Source organism: Oryza sativa, chromosome 11 (assembly GCF_034140825.1).
Source record: "Oryza sativa Japonica Group chromosome 11, ASM3414082v1".
Taxonomy (NCBI): Eukaryota; Viridiplantae; Streptophyta; class Magnoliopsida; order Poales; family Poaceae; genus Oryza; species Oryza sativa.
This window is the reverse complement of record NC_089045.1, coordinates 19,610,853-19,627,194: the sequence shown is the minus strand read 5'-3', so window position 1 is coordinate 19,627,194 and position 16,342 is coordinate 19,610,853. Positions and strand designations below refer to the sequence as shown.

The following is a 16,342-nucleotide window of genomic DNA, read 5'->3' as shown; positions in this document are numbered from 1 at the left end:
TACGCCGCCCTCCCCACCGCCGCCTCGACCTCTCTGCCGCCCTCTCCACCGCCGCCGCCTCTCGACCGCCGCCGTCCATCTCCATCGACCTCTCCGCCGCCATCTCCGCCGCCCTCTCTACCGCCATCTCCGCCCTCTACGCCGCCCTCCCCACCGCCGCCTCGACCTCTCCACCGCTGCCGCCTCACTCACTCTTTCGACGGCCGCCGGGACCTCCTCTCAGTCGCCACGCCAGGACCGTCGTCGCCGCCACCGGGATCTCCTCTCCGCCGCCTCCTCCTCTCGACCGGGACTCGTCGTCGCCGTGTGCCGCCTCCTCTGCTCGTCGTCTCCTCTCCAGGTACCCCTCTCTCTCTGATGCCCATGAATGGAAGAATTGATTCTTTGATAATTAAGGAACTTTATTAGGTTTAGGGTTTGAAATTTAGTTCAAATGGAAAAATTGATTGATTGGCCGCAGATTTAATGTTGTTCCGAGGTTATCAAACCATCACAGAATACAAAATGCATGGGGAATTTTGGTGGATTGGTCAGTGTAGTCCATGGACGGAACCGACCTAGACACCAAAATTCTCCATGCATTTTGTTTTCTGTCATTCTTTGATGATTAAGGAACTTTGCAGATTATCTAAACTTTGTGGATTTATATACCCTTTTTGTCTATGAATAGGTGAATTGCATGAATTGTTGTTTATATACATGATTTATATACCCTTGCTGCTGCTGCCACATAAATGATTGTGGGCTGTTTTATTATCTACACTTGATTGAATTGAATGGATGAATTGCTGTTTACATGACGTTAGTAGTACTGTCTCCTTTTTTTTGATGAAATATATGCATATTTGAGATGTGAAATATATGAGGTGATGAATTTGGACTATTTGTGGATGAAATATATGCAGTATTAGATGAATTAGTCTTTTTGTATTAGATGATTTTAGGATTAATTTTGCTGCATTGGTTGAATTTTGCATGATTTTAACTAGATAAATGGCCAGTGATGTTTTATGTTAATACACCCCTGCCACTGCTGTTATTGTGGGCTACTTGTTAATACACCCCTATTGTTGCTGCCCCTGTGGAGTATCTTTGCCCCTGTTGCTGCTGCCCAATGTGTTCCTTGTTAAATGGCCAGTGATGAATTGCTCAATAAGAACAAATTATCTACACTTGTTCTTTTTTTATGCATAAGAACAGATTTTCTGCACTTGCTCTTTTTTCTGGATTGATAAGAGGAGACTATATACACTTGTTTTCTGTCATTCTTTGATGATTTATATACCCTTGCTGCTGCTGCCCAATGTGTTCCTTATTAAATGGCCAGTGATGAATTGCTCAATAAGAACATATTATCTACACTTGTTCATTTTTTTGCCCCTACACTTGTTCATTTATATACCCATGCTGTTGATACCCCTGTGGCATATATACTCCTCCTGCTGCTGTTTTATGTCAATCATGCAAATTCTGTACCCTTGCTGCTGCTGTTTTTTAAATTTGCATGATTGATTCAGTGGTTATATACCTCTACACTTGTTCTTTTTTTATGCATAAGAACATATTTTCTGCACTTGCTCTTTTGATGTTATGATTTCCTCTTTTTATCCCTTCATGCAAATGATTGTAATTGATGCATATTTCTCAGCAAAACTGAGGCCATATCTTTCATAGTATACCCCGTATTACATTGGATCTAATGCTATTTAGTCTAATGGTAGGAAATTTATAATCTTTTTCGCGAAAGTTAAACCATGTCAACGCCCGGCGCAAACCCGCCCTCCCCAACACCTGCGAGGATCCAGGAAGAAGCAAACCCAGCCACAGAGGCAGTTGCCGAAGGTCATCCCGCGACAACGGCGGTCCAACAACCCGAAATTCATGGTAATTTATAGGATAAATTTTCACCACATGACCACATAAATTTTAGCTAGCACCCCTTAGCAAATATTGCCTTCTGTTTGTGCTGCAGAATTGCCGCATGAACAACATACGTCGATGTCGGGCGGGACAAGTGCAAGTAGGTCTAGTAGAAATCCGCGGTCACAAAATATATGGCCGACCACAGTGCAAGTTATAAGAGAGGTTGACGCTAGTGGTAGGCCCACGGCGCCCAGGACTGTCATTGGAAGATGGTCTAACTGCTGCGGGATAGCGGCACGTGAGAACTTCGGGATCCTCCATAAAGATATCGGGAAGGTCACAGAAGCCGAGAAAGAGCGAGCTTGGACGGCAATGGAGAAATGGTTCACATTTCCAGCCGAAGCAAAGGATAGGCTCAAGCGGAAGGCATTCCAAAAGATGGGCAAAGCTTGGAAGAATTGGAAGTCGAAGCTCTTCACCGAGTTTGTCAACCCGCCCGGCAATCATACGCCGTTCGATGAATACCCTCAAATAACCGAAGCGGTTTGGGAGGAATTCTGCTCTCTCAAGACCACCCAAGAGTTTAGGGAATCAAGCGAGGCACATCGCCTACTGCAACAGCGGAATGAGCACCCGCATCGGCTGGGCACCGCAGGATACATCGGCAAGGAGGCAATATGGGCCCAAGAAGATGCAGCCGCTGCAGCAGCGAATGTCCCTGCCCCGTTTTCAGACATCCCTGAACAAAGAGCTCGCAACTGGGCGCGGGCAAGGGGTAAGGTCAACCCGGACGGCTCTGTCACATTTGAGAACAAAAGTGATGCCGTCGTCTATCAGGAACTGGTGAGTTCACTACTTAACCTAACTAATTTCCGTTCGTATAAAGTACAAGTTCATATAAACGACTATCTTCTTTTCTAGTTGGGCTTGGTTACTGAACAAGCTTCACAAAGCGAGGTTGAGTCCGCGCCGAAGAGGCGCGAAGATGACATCCTCACAAAGGCGCTCGGAACCAAAGAACATCCTGGCCGAACTCGGGGAATTGGTAGCGATGTGCCCTGGAAGCATGGACTCCCTCAGTACAGATCCCAATACAGGAAACGGAAAGTCTCCAAGGAAGAGAGGGACGCTCGTTTGAAGGCCGAACTTAAGGTTGAGGTCATTCAAGAACTAGAAGCTAGCATGAATGCAAGGGTGGAAGAAAGGGTTAACAAGGTCCTCGCCGACATGAATATACCCCGAGTCACAACACCTGCTGTGCAACCAACTCCTCGTGTACAACACGACGCGAGTCCGTCACAGCATAGGAGTAGTTGTGCATCCACAGAGGTGCCGGCCCCTGGTCTCCCGATCGCACCACTAGCTGCAGTGGACCACATCGAGGTAATTGTTGTTATCCGATCCATATCTAATAAAAGACATGTACACATTCCAATATTAAATTCAAACTTTCACCTTATGCAGGGCGCAGCACAGTGTGTCCTACTAGCGAGAGTCCACCCAACTTTCGCTCCTGAAGTCGCTGAGGGCATGGCTTTCAAGCCCTCGGTTATAGACAAGGTCCACGGCGCAGACCTGCTAGCTGGGTATGCCAAGGTGTCCATCGATACAGTAAAGGACACCTGGTCAGGCTATCCGCTGCCCGTGCCCCCAAATGATGAAATCATGACTTTGGGCGATGCGCGCAAGACGTTCATACAATGGCCCAAAGAAGACATAGTTGTGAAGATGACTCCTCGTCCAAGTCGACCGACGGAGCTTACACCTCCCAAGTCTAAGCTATCAATTGAGGCTCCCCGTGGACCGGCATTGTCAGTACCTCATTCTCCCGGTGGAGCTGATATGGACTTGGCAGATATAGCTCAAAGCTTGGCTCCAATAAAGACCACAAGAAAGGCCGATAGCTCCCCACCACTTGTCAAGGGCCAGAAGCGTGAACGCGGCAAGGGGAAGGTCGGGGAGTTGGCGCCGGAGCCAAAAAGGGGCAAGGCTGCGACGTCGATGCCGGTGAGCAAATCGGGGAAGGTCGTGAGGGCGCCAGCCCAATTTGAGCTAGGCATGCCATTGGTGGAGGACAATGTGTTAGCTGTGATGGGTATTGCTTGCCGAGAGCTACATAAGCAATACATGGAGCTAAGCAATGCCAAGCGGAAAATGAGGGAGTCATCCATAGTTGGACATCACGACCACCAGCCGTTCCTATCGTCGCCTGCCTATATAACTATAGGCTTTGATGACCTCTTCGACCTTTTCAGGATCCGGAAGTTGGACACTGGTCTTCTTAAATGCTACTCCTTGTAAGTGCATACCTTCTATACTTGTGATATGACTGGACTATATCTCCTAATTAAATTAGTTCTAATACGTACATATTTTAAGGTTGTGTTGGATCGAGAGTCGTCGCCATGGTAATCAGGTTGGGTTCCTTGATCCATCCATGGTGAATGAGGTTAATTTACGACAGAGCTTCACTGAGGTGGTTGACTATGTCAACCGGTGTTTATGGGCCCATCAAGACAAGGAGTACATCATGTGCGCACACAACCAAGAGTAAGAGGACAATACCCTTCGTGTATATTGTTTTTGAAGTTAAGGTTCTTAGTACTAACGCTACATAACCACTGCGCATGCGACATTGGATTCTCCTAGTCATCGTACCTAAGTGGAGTCGGGTTACCTACCTTAACTCCAATAAGTCCAAAGATTATGATTTCAGTGAAATCACCAAGGCCTTAAATATGGCTTGGGGCCCATATGTGGAAAAGGGTGGTAGGCACAAGGAGGGCAAGAATGAACTTTATCATGACACCAAGTTTGCATGCGCACAACAGATCGGAGACCAATGTGGTTTCCACGTGTGCCACAACATGTCAACACTTCTAAGAGAGGTGAAAGATTTCGACCCTGAGGTTGTTGCTAATGGCGAATAAGCTCATTTCAATATCTACATTGCTATTCAAAACGTGCTAATTAACCTCTTATTTATTAAACAGAAAGGTAGAGCTGGCTTCAAGATCTCACCCATCAACCCCCCCCGCTATCAGAGGCGAATTGTGCGCCTTTATTCTTGCAGAAATAATGAACAAGAAAGGACGTTTTCATGCCAAATAGACTCATGAACTTGGCTAGATAATTTATTGTGATGTAAAAAAGATGTTTTTATAATTTCTGGCGATGTAAAAAATTATGTTTTTATAGAGTGCAATGTAATTTACTTTCATATGTGCAATATTTATGGTACTTTACTAAATTGTCATCACATTTGATCAACTACGATTTATGTTGTACTATTCATCTGTTTTCTCCTTTTTTTTTCCTTATTGACAAGTTGTGCAGGTCGATGACATTATGGCTTTAATCCATTTGGTAAGTATATATGCGGTTCTATGAGCAACGACCGAAATTGTGGCTTTCAAGGGGTGTGAATTTGCTGTGCAAAATTGTGGCATTTGAACTGCATATATGTGTTGTTGGGGATCTGTGATGTTATATTGGGGGGTGATGTATCTGTGATGGATCTGTGACTGGAATATATCTGTGATGTTTCTATTTTTCAGAGGGCATGGCTAGCAAATCCTGAGGCTAGCCAATATTTAGCATTTATTTTTTTTCTGGAATTAACTCATCAGTGACGGGTCGGAACAAAAATCCGTCAAAGGTAACATAACCTGTGACGGACTAGCAAATAAAGGCCCGTCAGAGGTGACCTACCTGTGACGGGCCTTTACTTTTGGGGCCGTCACAGGTAGATCACCTGTGACAGCTTCTAACTACGGAGACCTCAACCTCTGACGGCCTTTATTTAAAGGGCCGTCAGAGATGAGTCACTTGTGACGGGTCCTAACTCGCTCAAGGCTAGCGGAGACCAACACCTCTGACGGCCTTCTAGTAACTTGCCCGTCAGAGGTGGGTGTCACCTGTGACGGCCGGCCACCCGTCAAAACTCACCAGTGACCACTGATCACTGACCATGCGCGAAGCCGTCAAAGATGAGGGTTTGGGCCCGTCACAGGTGACCTTGGCCAGTGTAGTGATACATGATTAGCCTATGTGATGCTACATTAAACATATGCTAATTATGGATTAATTAAACTTTTAAAAAATATTTAGCAAATTATCTCTCATTTATGCAATTAGTTTTGTAAGTGGTCTATGTTTAATATTCCGAATTAGTATCCAAACATTCGATGTGACAGGGACTACCTCATGACTCCATCTCCCTGGATCCATATGACATATATTAGGTCGTCCACTCTTCTAGAGTTTCTAGTTAAAAAGGTCTACTCCACTGTCTTAAAGAAAAATCTTCTAAATTTAGACATAGTCTATATATATAGATTTATAGTTGTAAGTTCGTTTTTTCTGATAACGAAGATGTACATCGTTAGCATATAGTAGCAAATCCAGCACGTTACAACGACAGTGCAAACTCCTCTCCTCTGGCCTTTACTCCTACACAAGAACCAAAAGAGCAAGAGAGAGGACCTTGCAAGGCAGCCAAGCATCCATGCAGTGCTGCTGACCTGCCCGTACAAAAAACACCAAGAAACCTTTTGAATCGACGATGGCCCTGTTGCCGTAGCCAGCAACAAGCGATGACACTTTGGATAGGGACAATGACACAAAAGGGCCCGTCTAGAACAAAACCAAAGAAGAAACAGGGGAACATGAGGAGCACAGGGAATGATGAAGCTTGCTCCCTATCCCCCCCCCCTCCCAAGTCCCAAGAGCTTGAGCTTCAATACTTCAGAATCACCTCCCGAGGGACACCGGGCAAAGCGAGAGACCACTTCTTTTCCATAAACAAAGCAAAGGAAAAGAAAAGGGGGACAGAATGACAGTCTGATAAACAGATCCCACATATCAATAACACATTTTCATTTTTTAATAATGAAAATAGATTATATCTTTGATTTTTATCATAAGACACACAACCGTAAGTTTGCTAAAAAAAGGGTAAAGATAAAAATAAATCAAAATAAGAGATGAGGTGATGGGATAAATCCTCAACTCCCCTTTATTATTGACTAGCGTTAAACCACATAGATTTTTTTTAAGCTAGCAATTTTAATGGAACTACGTCGCTTATAGTGGAATAAGAAATCTTAACTACTGATTTCAAGAGTGTAGTTACACTGTGCATAATATCCTGCTGCTCCTGTGGTAGCAATGTAGATCAAAAGTGAAGCTAATATGAAGATAACATGCATAAGGTTAGATAATTATTTACCATTAAAAACTTTATCATTACAACAACACCAAATTGACTAACATACAACATATTTTCATGAGTTCATATAAGAACAACAATGGTTTCCTTAAAAACCCTTCATAACCACGGGTCACATCAAAGGTTTTATTAGTTCGATTTATTTATACGCCTTACTTAGGATTCATAGTTTTTTTTAAGCTACTGGCTGCTGATTTATCACGAAAATGTGTTAAACCGTGTATTTTTCTTAAACAGTATGTTTACTTAATATAACTCATCTCATTTTTACGTTAAATAAGCTTAAAGCCCAAACCTCATATTCGACCGCAGCCATACATCACCGTGGGCAGCTTGAAAACAAAACCGGCCTATGAGTATGACATTCCACACAAATCTCTTAATTAGAGCATGTACAATAGCAGGCTATAAGCCAGCTATAACCACATATCAAGAAGAAAGCGGACTACAGATTTGTAGTTAGCTGTAACACGAACTTCAAAACGTTATATGTGTATGAGATGTGGGACCGGATATTAATGGTGTAGCATGATTTTATAGCTAACTATTGTATGAATGGGCTATTAGATTAACTATAGATAATTTGGAGCCAATGGTTAGCTATATACTATTAAGGTGGTGTTTAGTTAGAGGGATTAAAGTGGGGCTAAACTTTAGTCCCTCTCAAAAAAATATAAGTCCCTATATAAGTCCCTACCAAGGACTTATATTTTTGTGAGAGGGACTAAATTTAGTCCCAAGTTCCCAAACAACCCCTAAACTTGCTAGTAAGGGGGTGTTTAGATGGGGTTAAAACTTTTTAGTCCATGTCACATCGGATGTTTGGACGCTAATTTGGAGTATTAAACATAGACTAATAAAAAAAACTAATTTCATAAATGAGAGCTAATCCGCAAGACAAATTTTTTAAGCCTAATTTATCTATAATTATGAAAAGTTTACTGTAGCATCACATTGTCAAATAATGGCGTAATTAGACTCAAAAGATTCGTCTCGCGAATTAGTCCTTAGTTATAAAATAGGTTTTATAATTAGTATATGTTTAATACTCTAAATTAGTGTCTAAACATCCAATGTGACATGTACTAACAGGCCCTTACTCTTTACGAGTATTTTTTTTCCCATGGGCAAAAGGATCCATGTGCACGAGCGCAGCAGCGAGATGTACGTGTTCCAGGAAGGAAGAGTCCAAACACGTACGTACGCCTCGAAACTAAACCTAATTTGGCACGGTGCACGCAGCGACCCCAATGCCCTCCCTCCAAAGTCCAATCGAACTCGCCAAGTGGACGTCTACCAGTACGTGTAGGAGTACATCCATTGCAAGCCAAGCCAAGCAAACCAAAACAAAGCTTGTTGCAAAAGGAGAATCAAACAACAGCCCAAAATTATAGATTGGTTCAACTTAAAAACCCTGTTTTCAAAATTCTTTTTGAGAAGGGTACTTTTTCACTCGACCTCTAGATTCAACCTGCTAATGCAACCATTTAAATTGGAAACTTAGCCCCTCAAACAACTCAATATGAAATTCGCTTCTTTGGAGATTTGAATTCAAACCTTAAGGTACTACTCAAGTCACTGTAACCAATAGACTGCAACCTTATTTTCAAATATGTGACAGTGTTAACTTTTCTGCAAGACACTTGACCATTCAAATTAGTTTGTTATTATTTGTTTTTATCAATAATATAATCTAAGAATAACTTATAGTTTTACATATGTTCACTGAATTTTTGATAAAAGGAATTGTCAAATAATTATGTTTAAATGTCGATCATGCCATATAGTACTAGATATTACTACGTAGTGTAAAGATAAGACATCCTTTATCTCAAGATATACTAAGTAAGGCTCCCATCGGATGGTCTATTCAGTCAAAGAAAAAGCCAAAATTTGAATTTTCAAACTTAATTTTGACATTGATTTTGAGATATTTTCAACGTAGTTTCTTTTTCAGCATTGGCTTTTAAGTCACCAAGAACACATATATAAAAGTTTTATCTACAAATTCATTTGTATTCTCTAATAAGTCGTTTTGGCTTATTACGAAAAAAGCCAAACGATAAGGCCCCCTTTGAATCGCAGGGTAGAAAAAACGGAGGAATAGGAAAAACACAGGATTCTGATGGGAATTGAAGTGTAAAACAGAGGATTGCAAAACACAGAAAAAATACAGGAATTGTCATTTGATTGGAGCGCAGGAAAAATAAAGGAATCGGATGAGAGAGATAGACTCAAAGGAAATTTTCCAAGAGGTTGGAGCTCTTGCTAAATTTTCTCCAAAATCTACATGCAATGTGCCATTCCATAGGAATTTCATAGGATTTGAAAAGCTTCAATCCTTTGAATCAAAGGGCCAAATAGAAAAATTTCTTATAGGATTTGAATCCTATGAAATTCCTACATAAATCTTTTGATTCAAAGGGGCCCTAAGACCTTAAATCAGTATAAGATATGATAGATCCCAGTACTAACAGTCCAAACAAGTTACTAGCAGCGCTGGAGTATCACATTCGTACTAAAAGTTTGGAACGGAAAAAGATTTTTGGAACGGGAATTTTTTTAAAAAAAACGTGGATTCGAAACTTTGAATTTTAAACCGTGCCAGATGGCCTCGAACGCCACGCCGGCGCACGTGGCTGATCGATCGTCGCCACGTCGCTGGAACTACTCGAGCTTGATCATCACACAGCATTTTGGGTTTAAAAGAATTTTTTGAGGCGAATTGTGCGAGATGCTGTCGTACCATGAAAATCCGTTTATTAATGGCCAAGTTGTAAGCAAGAGTCAACTTGTTAACAATATTATGGACCGGAACAACTTGTTAATTTAGGTTTAATTCATTCACACCTCTACACATTACCTCAAAAGAAAACAGAACAACGTTGATATGCTGTCCGTCAACTTGATTACTTGAGGGCTGTGATTCGGAGTATCAAGTTGACAAAATTTTCCTCTAACCGGCAGGCCAGGTTGACACCAATATGAATTGGTTTTTATTTAATATCATAAAAAAATGGCTAGTGAAGATTGGGATGTTGTTTGGTTTGATTCCAACAAAGTCAATGTGAGAATAATATGTAGTGGTAGTACGTTTGTGGAAGAAAAAATGGTAATAAGGCTAGATTTTAATTACCTTTGCTCAATTACGCATGGAGAGTGTTTCACTTAAAAAGAAGAACTTGAAGAATAAGGGTGTGTTTAGTTCACGTCAAAATTGAAAATTTGGTTGAAATTGAAACGATGTGACAGAAAAATTGGAAGTTTGCGTATGTAGGAAAGTTTTGATGTGATAAAAAAGTTGGAAGTTTGAAGAAAAAATTTGGATCTAAACTTGGCCTAAGCCTAAATTAATCCTAAGACTAAATTCTAGTTTTAGGTACCAAAATTTATAGGATGTATGTCTTTATCTCTGAGACCGAAGATGTAAATCATTTCTATTATCTTAGAAAAATAAATATCCGAATTATCAAACGAGCAGGCCCAACATAATAGAACTACAATCGACATCGACTTGCTCTTACATTTTGTAATCCTGGAGTGACCATGATGGTCCCAGACGTCACGAAGACTTTGGAACACACCTTGAGTAGACCAAAGTCTTGTTCATTAAGGATGAGCTAATGTGATATTCCAACTAGTAGACTGGTGTGGTTAGTAGGCAGAGATATCCATTATGAAGCATGCAATTTGCTCTAATTAATGAATTCCACTTGCCACCTTTGTCAAAGCCTCAAAAGGGAGAAATTTTGCATACCAAAATACTTCTACATTTTGCATAAATTCATCAGTGCAAAATGCAGAAATCTCTGCACAAAGTTCAGTTTCCGGGGGCTGAATTTAAACTGAACATAAAACGCAGAAATTCTTTTCTCCCTTTCAGAGCAATATAAAAATGTGCAAAGATCCAATCAGAGGATGATCCTGAAAAAAAAAATTTAGCCAAGAACAAAACAAGCGTCGGCATAACAAAAATTCATTGCAAAAATATGAACCATTTGTGCCGGCACAATCATATCCACATGCAGCATTATTATGCAAAGGAATAATGTACTCAGTAGTATCTCTTCTCCAAGCAGAGAGCATCTTCTTCTGCATCTCATCATCATCATCTGCTTGTGTTTGTGCCGGCCGGCTGCAGAGTGTAGGCAGTGCTCAACTGCATAACCATACTTAATTATGCATACTAATTATATTATATATGTAGTGCTAATTAATTAATCATAATTAAACTATAGTACATAATATCAATCACTCACACTTACAAAAACAGGTTATTGGCTTAATTACATGTAATTAACAGCCATCATCATCATCATCATGATCACAAGCACCCCAAAGGTTAAACAAAAAAGTTACAAAAGGTAAAAAAAAAAAGAAAAGTAAAAAAAGGAGGGTAAAAAAGAGAGGAGAAAATTAAAAGTTATTTGGATCTCTAGCTAAGGTGAAAGAAAGGCTTCCATGGCTCAATGCACCTTCTTGGAGAAGAACCCCTTGATGCCGAAGAGCCCGCCGCCGCCGCCGCCGCCGGCGGAGGCGCGGGCGACTCCGGCGTCGGCGCGGCGGCAGCTCACCTGGTGGCGGTACCCGATGCAGGAGTTGATGCTCAGGTTGATGCCGCGTATCCCGCCGCCGCCGGTGGCGGAGGTGGTGTGGGGTTTCTTGGCGCCGCCGGTTGGCTTGTCCTTGTGGTGCGGCGGCCTCCTGTCCGCGGCGGCGTGCTTCGCCGCCGGCGATGGCGGGCGCCTGATCTGCCAGACCGGGCTAGACCGGCCCACCGGCACGCCGCCGCCTGCGCGGCCGGGGCTGGCGGCCCAGCGGCGAGGAGGAGGAGGAAGGGACGACGCCACCGCCGCCGCCTCGCCGCGGGAGTTGCTGCGGGAGCACGGGGCGCTACTGGCCTTCCGCGGCGGCGGGCGGGGCTTCGACGACCCCACGCCGCCCCCGCCGGCGGAGCGGCTCCGGGAGAACGGCCAGATGTTAATGTTCAGCTCCGATCCGCCTCCGCCTCCCGCCGGTCTCCGCCGCCTCGTCGGCTGATCCTTCTCCTTCTCCTCCGCCGCCGGCTGCTGCTGCTTCTTGGCGAATATATCCGTCCACCTCTTCGACCCACCACCACCACCACCCGACGCCGCCACCGCAGCAGTGGGCGGCGCCCTGGACGCGACGGCCGCACCAGGCTGCACCTCCTCCTCCTCCTCGTCCTCATCATCATCATCATCCGCGACGGCGAGGGACATGGAGAGGTCGGCGTCGCGGCGGGGGTAGGGGAGGGGTTGGAGGGGGAGGAGGACGCCGCCGGAGAAGAGCTCGTCGGCGCAGGAGGGGGATGCGGCGGGGTCGGCGTCGAGGGGCCAGAAGCGGAACTCCGGGGAGGCGCTGCTGCTCCGCCGCCTCTGCGCTGCTGCGGCCATCTCGGATCGGCGTGGAGACTGCTTCTTGGAGATGGAGGAGAGATGGTTGGGGGGGAATGGCGAGGCTTTGTATGGCGTGGCGTGCGGGGAGGGAGGGACACATGGGGAGGTGGGACCCGCGCACGCCCTCCCATTTTTCTGATGCAGTTATGAGAGGTGGGGGTGTGGGACCCACCGGGAAGTGGCTCTGTGGGTGGGGTAGAGGGAGGGGAAGCGTGAGGGCATTTTGGGGAACTTTATTAAGGACTCGTTCGATTTTCATGCATGCTTAGGAAGAAATATTTCCACTTCATGTAAAAATGAAGAAGTTTATTAACATATAATTAATTAATTAAGTGTTAGTTATGAAAATATATTTATTTATTTTTTCTTAAACAACTTCTATATGGATTTTTTTAAAAAAAATTACACAGTTTAACAGTTTGGGAAGGTGAAGTTGAAGTTGGGCTAGTACTACTTTAAAAGAAAGTTGAAATAAAGTTACACAAAAGGAACAAAATAGCAAATAGTGCTCTTTGTTTTTAAGGCCGAGTTTAGTTCAAAAATTTTACTTCAAACTTCTAACTTTTTAATCACATCAAAACTTTCCTACACACAAACTTTTAACTTTTCCGTCATATCGTTCCATTTTCAACCAAACTTTAAATTTTAGCGTGAACTAAACACACCCTAACTAACATTGTCAGGATTCACTTTAGGTAAGTGTGGCATGTTATATTTTTTAGGCCTATAAATTACAAGCTATACTTGTATACTTGTGGTAGAGTTAGGTAAATAATTAAGTTTATGATACGTGAGGCTAGGTGCTCAGAACGTATGGCAAGCCATCAAATACAACGCTAAGGAGGTGTGGCAATCTAAAATGTGGTGTCACAAGTTGAAGAAGTGAACACAAGGCTTCTGCTCTGTTTTTTATTAAGATATAGATTTTATTTTGGTTTTTTTACCATTTTTTAAACTACAAAACTGTGTACTTTGTGTGAAAACATTTTATGTAACAATTACTAAACTATCATATAAATCTATTTTTATGTTTAATATAATTAAAACTTAATTACACTAATGCGTGTTTAATCTTTCATCTCTGGTAAACTCAAGCAGCGATATTGATAGTCATGGTTTCACTTACCTACTCGACTGCACTAAGCGGCGGTTGGCCATCACTCGAAAGTTTAACCAATTCGTGTCGTTGAAAATGTCTGATTAAGGATCTACGAGGGGCTGAACATATTGTGGTCATTATCAGCATGTCTTACCAGTAATTAAATCCCATGAAATTAACATTAATATCATATCATCCACCTCTATCTCCGGTACCATGTCCACGGAGTATACGGTGTATACTTGCTACCACTGGTGGAGAAATCATATTTGGTCGGTCGACTAAATTTCACAATAGTCTCGGTTGCAATAAAACCGGGACTAAAGATCATTTTTAGTTCCGGTTAAAAAAATTTTGATCTTTAGTCCCGGTTGGTAACACCAACCGGGAATAAAGATCATTTTTAGTCCCGGTTCAAAGAGGTTGGTGGGTCGAGTCAGGCTCCAATTATCTTTAGTCCCGGTTGGTATAAACAATTGAGACTAACGATCTACTAGGACCAAAATAAACTGCCGAGCCGTGCGCCGATCTTATCTACTCGGTATCCCCTCCCCCTTTCTTCTCTCCTTCATTAAGACTCGGTATCCCCTCCCCCTTCCTTCTCTCGATCAGAGAGAGGCCTCCTTCCCTTCCTCCCCCTTCCCCTCTCCTCCTCTTTCCCGCCTCCTCCTCCTCCTCCCCCTCTCTGTGGCGACCGGGCGGCGGTGGCGGAGCGAGCCGGCCGCGCGACAGGCGGCCGTGCGGCGAACGGGGTGCGGCAGCCGGTCGGGCGGCGGCGGCCGCGTGGCAGGCGACCGTGCGGCGGACGGGTGGCGGCGGCGGCCAGTGGGGCCACGCCCAGCAGCGGCGGGCAGGCGGCGGGTGGCCGGCGGGGCCGCAGGTGGCGGCTGTGGTGGGCGGCGGCAAAGGCAGCCCGCGTTGTTTTCTTTTTTTATTAATTTGTGATTCACTAAGATGTACTTTTGTATGGATAATTCTGTGATTTATTGCACATTTGTATGGATCTGTGATGTATTTCATTTGTTTGTATTTTTTAGGATTTGTGATGTATTTGATTTGTGTGTATAAGTAACTTTAAGATTTGTGATGTAGATTTAGGATGTTACTTTGATTTGGGGTATGTATCCAGGAGAAAATAAAAAAGAAAGAAAAAGAAAAGGGAACCATCTGACTGCCGCTACCCTCTCTTTAGTCCCGGTTGGTGACTAAATATCTCTCTCTTTAGTCTCGGTTGGTGTTACCATCCGGGACTAAAGATCGATCTTTAGTCTCGGGTATTTGAATCGGGACTAAAGATAGCGATCTTTAGTCCCGTATTCTTACTCTCGGTTGGCTATAGAGGATTACCAATCGGGAGTAAAAAGGGTTTCTCCATCAGTGTACAGTTCACGCTTTTTTTTAGTAACGAATAATGTAGCCTGCCATGCATGCATATAGGGTGTGCTTGGTTGCTTGTATTCCCGGAGTACGTCTGGCTCATTTCTCTTATCCAGGTTGATCAGTTTATCCTGGTTTAACGTATACATATGCAAGTGTTTAGTTGTAGCACAGGGCTGATGGAATGGTTGTATGTAGGAGATGTTTGGTTGGATAGATATCTATTCTTGTGAGTGGTGAAGTTACCATATAAAGTTTGTGGAGCGAGATTTTTTTCAAGTCCCTAAATCTGTTTATGGGTGATAAGGTTAATCCACAATAGATGTTATAGATTAAATTGTGTTACTCTGGGTCTATGCCCACCTACTAATATTTTTGAGCTCATGTTTCTGTTAGAGAATCGATGTACTACGTATGTATGTTTTACTAAGTTGCTCCGGTCCATAATGGAATGGCCTGGCTTACTAGATCAAAATGCAAGAGAGTGATTATTATAGCAAAAATCATGTACATAATTTCATCGGCGACACTGGTATATTTGACAATTCAAAAAAGCATACAAATATACGTGCTCATGGCAAGTCATTTTTTTACCGGATATTGATTACAACCGGGACCTATAGCATAGGTGCCGATTTTTACCAGCGGCCGACATTAATTTTGTTGGTGGGCATTGGCGGAAGGGTAATAGGTGCCGGTTTTGAATTAAGACCGATACAAATACTCATCTCTCAGCTGGATTTTGGCGAAAAACGTTTAATAGGTCCCGGATTTTGTCCAACCGGCATCTTTAAAGCCGGTCCTTATACATTTTTTTTAAAGTAGTGTAACCACATATACAAAACTAAACCACTGGTTTGGAACAAATGCCGAGGAGAGAAGGGACGGTGGTGACCCCATCCACGGGTTCTGCACGCGTGGGTGCAAACAGTGCACCTGTGAGTGCAGCCTCACAGCATGAGACGAGGTAGGCTGAGTTGCGAAGGTTGATTCGACCATTTCCTCTCAGCCTGGCTCCATGGGTCTTTTTTTGCATCCATCGGGTCTGGCTCTAAGATAGTTGCACACAACCAAACAGGCACAAATCTAATCTGCTGGCTAGGTGCGAGCCAGGTGCATACCGGGCAATCAAACACACCCATATACTCTTTCCATTCTATAAAAAACAAACCTAGGATGAGATGTGACTTCCTCCATCCCAAATAAAAACAAATCTAGTACGAGATGTGACACATCCTTATACAATGATTGTAACAATATCAAGTAAAAAAATCAAACTAAAATTTAAAATTTTAACAAATTTTGGTCGAATTTCACCGTAGTCAACGGCTTTCATGAAAACCAAAAAACCTCAGG

At 43.3% G+C, this 16,342-nt stretch overlaps 1 protein-coding gene and 1 long non-coding RNA gene across 2 annotated transcripts; one reads left to right on the top strand and one right to left on the bottom strand.

The window, feature by feature from the left end:
* Positions 1–4,247: 4,247 nt before the first annotated feature.
* Positions 4,248–5,092, top strand: LOC136354078 (uncharacterized). The gene is made up of 2 exons (XR_010737824.1): positions 4,248–4,772; positions 4,857–5,092. It is a non-coding gene; the product is annotated as an uncharacterized lncRNA (long non-coding RNA).
* Positions 5,093–11,559: 6,467 nt separating this feature from the next.
* Positions 11,560–12,507, bottom strand: LOC136354189 (uncharacterized). The gene has a single exon (XM_066305872.1). The coding sequence runs from the start codon at positions 12,505–12,507 to the stop codon at positions 11,560–11,562; it is 948 nt and encodes a 315-aa protein (XP_066161969.1).
* Positions 12,508–16,342: the final 3,835 nt, after the last annotated feature.

Excerpts from the sequence above, each read along its gene's own strand:
- LOC136354189 (XM_066305872.1), bottom strand. The coding sequence starts at position 12,507 with ATGGCCGCAGCAGCGCAGAGGCGGCGGAGCAGCAGCGCCTCCCCGGAG.